Source organism: Nicotiana tabacum, chromosome 11 (assembly GCF_000715075.1).
Source record: "Nicotiana tabacum cultivar K326 chromosome 11, ASM71507v2, whole genome shotgun sequence".
Classification (NCBI taxonomy): Eukaryota; Viridiplantae; Streptophyta; class Magnoliopsida; order Solanales; family Solanaceae; genus Nicotiana; species Nicotiana tabacum.
In genome coordinates this window covers 167,246,122-167,253,589 of record NC_134090.1, presented here as the reverse complement: position 1 = coordinate 167,253,589, position 7,468 = coordinate 167,246,122, and the positions used below count along the sequence as shown (strand labels likewise).

At 34.2% G+C, this 7,468-nt stretch overlaps 1 protein-coding gene and 1 long non-coding RNA gene across 2 annotated transcripts; both read left to right on the top strand.

The window, feature by feature from the left end:
• Nucleotides 1-1,463: 1,463 nt before the first annotated feature.
• Nucleotides 1,464-1,811, top strand: LOC142166585 (uncharacterized). Its single transcript, XR_012696995.1, has 3 exons — nucleotides 1,464-1,524; nucleotides 1,604-1,643; nucleotides 1,750-1,811. It is a non-coding gene; the product is annotated as an uncharacterized LOC142166585 (long non-coding RNA).
• Nucleotides 1,812-2,703: 892 nt separating this feature from the next.
• LOC107806091 (uncharacterized) lies at nucleotides 2,704-5,867 on the top strand. Its single transcript, XM_016630205.2, has 4 exons — nucleotides 2,704-3,227; nucleotides 3,314-3,497; nucleotides 4,153-4,446; nucleotides 5,274-5,867. The coding sequence occupies exons 2-4, from the start codon at nucleotides 3,318-3,320 to the stop codon at nucleotides 5,445-5,447; spliced, it is 648 nt and encodes a 215-aa protein (XP_016485691.2). The 5' UTR covers nucleotides 2,704-3,227; nucleotides 3,314-3,317; the 3' UTR covers nucleotides 5,448-5,867.
• The last annotated feature ends 1,601 nt before the right edge of the window (nucleotides 5,868-7,468 follow it).

Genomic DNA, 7,468 nt, shown 5'->3' with positions numbered 1-7,468 from the left:
ATCTCGTCAACTTCATTTCCCTCATATTTATCATCACATCCATCCCTATAATCTTCCTTAATTTCCTTATATTCCATTGATAATATATAAAAACTTCACATTATTGGGATGGAATGGATAATTTCTAGCAACAAAATGAACGCAAAATATATTCGAATGTAATTTCTACATCAATCGGAAAAATGGAACTTGCATTTTTAAATTGATTATTACGTTCGTGTATACATATATGTATGTATATATCTCTCTAAATTATAGAAAGATTAAAAAGTTATAATGGGACGAAGTAAATTGCCATTGTTGAAGATAGAGAGCTTGACAAACAGACAAGTCACATTTAGCAAGAGAAGAAATGGAATTCTCAAAAAGATTTATGAATTATCAGTTTTATGTGATGTTGATGTTGCTATCATCATGTTTTCTCCTTCTGGTCGTCTCACACATTATTCACGTAAAAGAAGGTGATGAAACTCTTCCCATGCACAAATATATAATTGTTATAATTTTATAAGAAGAGATGAAATTCATAAGAACATGTTCTAGATTTTTTCCAGTCGCATAATAGGCCAGTCGAGAAGAAATTAAACCGTCTCAAATCTCTGTGTTGTGTTGTTGATTGAGATCAATTAAATTGTTAAGAAAATTGAACTAAAAAAAAAAGATTGATTTGTTTCAAGAAGTAAAATTCTAGAGATTTTAGAATTATATAGACATAACAGAATGCAAATCATTGTATTTTGGAGGGCCCACCTGCAATATATTATCAGGCAGATATAATAGCTGATATTTTGTCTAAATATGATTGTAATAGTAATATACTAGTAGTATTTTATTGCTTTTTTATCCCCGCCTTTCTTTATATATATGACTGCTATGTCAATGATCCTGAGAATATATATATAAAATTTTGGAAAATTTCAGAAAATAAAAATTACAGTCAAATTTGATTACACTTGCTTGTCTCTTGAGGGACCTAATAAGAAAAATTCATAAAATGCAGAATTGAAGATGTCCTTTCAGAACTCGTCTATCTCCCGGATAGTGAAAGAGGATTGTGAGTTTTTCACTTCTTGGTTTTATGAAATTTCCCCCCTTTTTGTTTCTTTTCTTGTCGATTTTTTTTCCCCATCTTTTACGTAATTTTATTAACTATACTATCTAACACAAATATTCTTTGTCAATTGCAGCTATATCAACAATAAAGAGGTGAGCTTCACTTGACTTATTATGGCCGCCATTAATACTCTACTCTCTCTAAATAGGATATATACTTACAGCGAAGAATTTTATATTATCAGCATATTCTAATATGTTATTGGTTGTTTGAAAATATAATACTAATTCTTTTATATTATTAGTATATAGAAGTTAAATTCTTCTAACTTAGGACTTGGGCCAAAGAAAGAAAAATAAAAATAAACAACTGAAAAGGCAATTTATCTTGATTAGTGCACTCTCCATGCAGTCTGTACTCTGGAACCTAAGGAAGATTGAAATTCAAGATAAATTCTGCGATATTGAAAGGTTCCTTTTCTTTCATCTGTGGAATTTCTTTTTTTCAACTCTTTTCGTGTATCATAATTCTTTTTATTTAATTTATTAGGATAAGTCCTGCATACCTCAACACAAATGACACGGCAAAGGTGCTTAATCAATTAGTTTTCTCTGTTTTATTTTTTAATTTTACATTTCATTTTGTATTAGCAACCTTAAGATTTATTTTTTTTCTCTTTGTTTTTTTTTCCTTAGAAAATTCAAGAAGAAATCAATGGCTTGCATTGTAAACTGGAGGAGGCTGAGGGATTATTAAGGTAATTAAAGAGAAGGAAGAAATACTCCTTTGAGTTAATCAAATCTTTATATGATACAATATTTTGTTTCTTTTCTTTTTCTTAACTAATTCTTAATTCCTGGATTAATTGTCTGATTTATTCTCTTTTCATATTTTGACTTTATTTAAAGAATATTTGAACCAGATACAAAAAAAATTACATCACTCCATGAGCTTGATTTGTGTGAAAAACGTCTTCAGGTTGCCTTGAACCAAGTTAGGCAAAGAATGGTATGATTACATATCTGTTTTTTTCCCCCCAAATAACTAAAGATTATGATTTACTAATTTTTTTTTTCATTTTTCTAAAAGTCTCGTTTTGTTTCAGGAACAACTCTCCAACAATCATAATACATCAAGTTATGAAGATAATATGGAGGTAAAAAAAATACTTATGTTTTTATAGTTTATGATAAGAAATAAAAAGGATAAGATATTAGAATGTGCATTCTCTTTTGTTATATATGCACTTGCTCTAGAGGCTCATAAGGTTAACACTAAAGTACAACAACACAACAACACAACAACAACGACCCAGTATAATCCCACAAGTGGGGTCTGGGGAGGGTAATATGTACGCAGACCTTACCCCTACCCGAAGGGTAGAGAGGCTGTTTCCAGGAGACCCTCGGCTCAAAAGAAGCAATAGGAAGGTTAACACTAAAGTCTGAAAGGTTAGTACAAGTCATTGAAATATCTTACCATAATACTCTCTCTGTCTCAAATTATCTATCGTACTTCTCTTTTACACGTCTTTTAAGAAATATTAATTAGGAGGAGGGTTAGACTATTTTACCTTTATTATCTCTTAGGATATGATCTCTCTTTATTGAATATTTATTCTATTTATGTATTATTTCCATCTTCAAGAATAATTTTTATTAACAGTAAAATGAGAAAAATATAATTAATTTTATAAAATGATAAATAATTTGAGACAACTATTTTTAGAAAGCATAGCAGATAATTTGAGACAGAGGGAGTATAAAGTTATCTTCTTTTATATAACTCACACACGCACGCGCGCACACATACGTGCACACAAAAACACACGTATGCACAAGAGAAGAAAGATGGATATTATAGATTTTTTTGGTATATGTTTTAGGCGATACAAATCTTATTTTGATCAAACTGACTGCAATCTTGTATGTCATATATATCATTCTGTATACTAGTTCTAAGAACTAATTGTTATTTTTTATTTATCATAGCAAATAAATGCACTCCTTCAATACATAGACAACACACAAACTGAGGACACAAAACCCTCGTTGGAGGAATCTCCCTATGACTTATGGCTAGAGCTTGAAGATTATAGTTACACAAACTATATTAATGACAACAACAATAGTCATCTCTATGCTGCCTCAGAAACATCTTCTCTTACTCAAAGGTTTGGACCTTTTCTCCTATCAGTTTTAAGGATTAAATTAGGCAATAATTATGTTGAATAATTAGGTTAATGACTTGTTTCTGCAGTTCTATGAGCCTTTCTTCTCCAATTATTTATGATGCAATATCCCAAACAAGTATAAGTGGTGTGACTAATTATCATAAAGAAGGGACTTTTAGTTCTTTAACTGATGAGAATTTTAAGCAATCACAACATTCAACCAGAACCTTCCCAACTCTCACTTTACAAACTTCATTCAAATTTGCCAAGGTAAGCTTTTAATTTGTTTTGTACATCAATAGTCCAATGTAATCTGATTTAACCAAAAAAAGAATCCTTCTTTCTTTTTATGCCATGCAGTTATATTAGTATAAGTATGGTCCATGAGTTAAAGGGAGCCTTAGAGCAACGGTAAAGTTGTATCCGTGTGACCTATAGGTCACGCATTCAAGCTGTGGAATCAGCCATTGATGCTTGCATCAGGGTAGGCTGTCTACATCACACCCCTTGGGGTGCGGCCCTTCTTCGGACCCTGTGTGAATGCGGGATACTTCGTGCACCGGGCTACCCTATGTTCCATGAATTAACTTAGATATCTATGAATAAAAACATTTCATTTGGCAATAGTATAAACTACAGACTTCATACAGTTCTTAGTGGATCTTAGAGTACATTACCATACTCTATAAAGTACTCCCTCCAAGCACTAGTTTCCTTATTAATCAGTTCCAAGAAGACTAGTAAATTTCTATATGGCCACATAAATATTATTACATTTATAAAACCACAAGTTTTAGAAGTCTTCGTTTGTTTCTTAAACTTCATGTTGGCTCGAATTATACCAAACAAATTGGAACGGAGGAAGTACTTATCGGACCAGCATTAAACAGATATCAGCAATGTGACTACTTGTTTGTTATGCCAGCCTGAAATGGAAACTCCCACATCTGCACTACGGCCGGTAGCGCCATATCTGCATGTTGAAGCAACAGCAGCGTGTAGCCAGCAACCAGTTTCAAGTGATTATTATAAAGAGAACAATGAACTCGACTGCAGATTTCAACCTAAAGTTACAACGTCTAACTATCAAATGTCCCAAAAACGTACTGCAGAAGGAAGTTTTAGTTCCTTAACTGATGAAAGCTTTAAGCAATCACAATGTTCAACCAGGATCTTCCCACCTATCGCTCCATTACAAACTTCATTCTCATTTGCCACGGTAATTTCATACTTCCTTTCATTTTATTCTCTTTATATTAGGGCCTGTAGGACGGGGTCTATCGGAAACAGCATCTCTATCTTCACCAGGTAAAGGTAAGGTCTGCATACTCTCTACCTCCAGACCCTACTTTGTGGAATTACACTGGGTTTGTTGTTGTTGTTGTAGTATATTAGGGCCTGTAGCTACCTACCTTTTCTAGATCTTATATCTTGGTCCTAAACAAATGTTAGTCCAACACTTAATTCCTTCAACAAAATTTAATCATGTGTTTACCCTATTTAATTTCTGTTAATAAAAGGGGAGCCTTGGAGCAACAGTAAAGTTGTTTCCGAGTGACCTATAGGTCATAGGTTCGAGCCGTGGAAGAGCCACTAATACTTGCATTAAGGTACGGTGTGTATATCACAGTCCTTAAGATGTGACCTTTCCCCGAACCTTGCATGAACGTGGGATGCCTTGTGTGCCGAGCTGACCTTTCTTTCATGTTTGTTAAAGCGTGTGTAAACTCTTACAATAGAGTATGAATCAAGCATGAATCGAACCTGTAATAAAAGGGGAACCTTGGAGCAACGATAAAGTTGTCTCCATGTGACCTATAGGTCACAGATTCCAGCCATGGAAACAGCCACTAATGTTTGCATTAGAATAGGCAGTCTACATCACACCCCTTGAGATACAGCCTTTCCCCAAACCCTGCATGAACACGAGACGCCTTGTGCACTGGCCTGCCCCTTTTTCATGTTTGTTAAATTGTGTACGAAGTCTTACAATAGAGTATGAATCGAGTATGTATCAAAATATCTTCTTGTTTATTATGCCTGCAGCCTGAAATGGAAACTCCAACCTCAGCATTGCGGCCGGTGGCACCATATCTGCAGGCTGAAGCAGCAGCATCCTCTAACCAGCAGCTACCTTCTAATAATATTGAAGAAGAGAACCATGAAATCTCTTGGTTTCAGCCTCAAATGAAAAAGTCGAAGTATCATCATTTAGCTTGAATAACAAATTTGGGATAAAAGCATGGACGAGTACACCTATCCGTGCTTCTGCCAAAAAATGCAGATACCCTCACTACTTCCGGCTCAAATTACAGTCAGATCTCTCTATAACAACATCTCTATATAATAACCATTCACTATAAAAGCCAAGTTTTACTCGGAACCGATTTTTATGTTATGTTGTAATATATGTTTTCTATAAAAGCACTTCACTATAGCAACCAAAAATATCGGAACAAATTAATCTGTTATAGAGAGGTTTGACTGTATATAATATGTAAATATACATACATATACAACATATATACATATGGAGTTGGAAATTTTTAAAAATGCGTATGGATATACTAAGTTCACATTCTATTGTCACAAATGATTGGTAAATGTAATGATACTCCATGCTTTCTATCTCAAAGCCTTAGGTCCAACTATGGATGTAAGACAGTTTAGATCAGAAAAATTTAGTAGTACGGGGTTCATATTAAGAAGACGCTACTATTCTGAATTTTATATCTCAAGAGCTATACTAGGTCTGCAAACAATAGATACCAGATTGATATCGCGATGCAACTATCAGAAAGTTCAGCAAAAATAAACTAGCTGACAGGATATAAATGCAATGGTTCAACAGTCTACAGCGTGCAGCAGAAGAGAAAATGAGAAAACCGTCACCTTGAATGTGGTATTACAGAAGCTCTTGATACTAATAAGTGGCTGCTATCTTTTGGCGGCCTAGGGTGCGGCATAGTGATCAATCAAGTGAGAGGAGAACCATCAGGTTTCCGGTTCAAATCTCAGCAGAAGCAATAAAAGACTAGGTGATTTTTTCTCACCTGCCTAAGTCTTGGTAGGCTGAGTTACTTGGTACCTGTGATTGTAAGAGGTTGCAGGTATCTGATGAAATAGTTGAAACACACGCAAGCTAGCCCGGAAACCGTTAACAAAAAAAATGGCTGCTATGCGTTCGATACAGTAAGGAATTAAGGTCTGTTTTAGGCCGAGCACCATACTGAACAGTAATAACAAAGACGAAAACTTTGTAGTATCAGACTAAAGTGAAAGTACAAGAGGGGGTGAATTGTAAACGATTTAAAAATCTTAGTTGACTAAGTATAAGTTTAGTCGACTAGACTTTGCACAATGAACGATTTCAGTAGAGATAAACTAAATGAGCAGAAAGGTAATGAAGACACAAAAGTTTTTATATTGGTTCAGTATTGGTGTGGTACCTACGTCCAGTTCCCTTGGGTCACAAGGGTTCTCTTAGATCTTTGATAAATGCTTACAGCAGTGATAGTTTTAGTACGTTATAGTAACAGTGATCTTTCCAATGTTGACACAACTCTTGTTTTGTGTTCTAACTATTCCTATCTTTTGTGACACTTGTAGACTCAAGAATACAGCGTTTGTACTAAAAACTAGAAAGGCATAGAAACAGATGATGTAGTTGCGTGTCTTTGAATGTTCTTCTGCTTCTTCCTTTATAGCTTGATAAGTCTTCTGTTTCCTTATCTTCTGGGATTAAATTGCAGCAATTCGAGGAGTCCTTTCCTTGTGAGGCATATACATCTAAGAGAAAGACCCAAAGGTAGCGTCATGAAACTAGCTAAAAATGGTAGTTAGATTCATTCTTAATCTTGATGAATTGCTTCCTTCATTCCTCCTTGATTTCACCTTCTGCAGAAACTTCTGGATTTGATCTCTGGCCTTGATTAGCTCTCTTCCCATTCTTGCGCGCTTGAGAATTTTTGAAAATGCTGATTGATTGACTTTCCTTCTTTGTACTTTGACTGATTGATTTATTTTTCATGTAAAGCAAAGTTCAAAATACATAGCCATTGAGTAGGATCTTCTTTCCTTTTATCATCATTTTGCTTATCGAATATGCATACAAGAATATATCATTATCAAGACTTCTTTTAGATTATTGATCATTATTAAAATTCTAAACTTAACATAAAGCTCTAAGGCTACTTAAACCATCAAAGAAGCAACAAAACCTTTGGTAAAATCATAGAAAT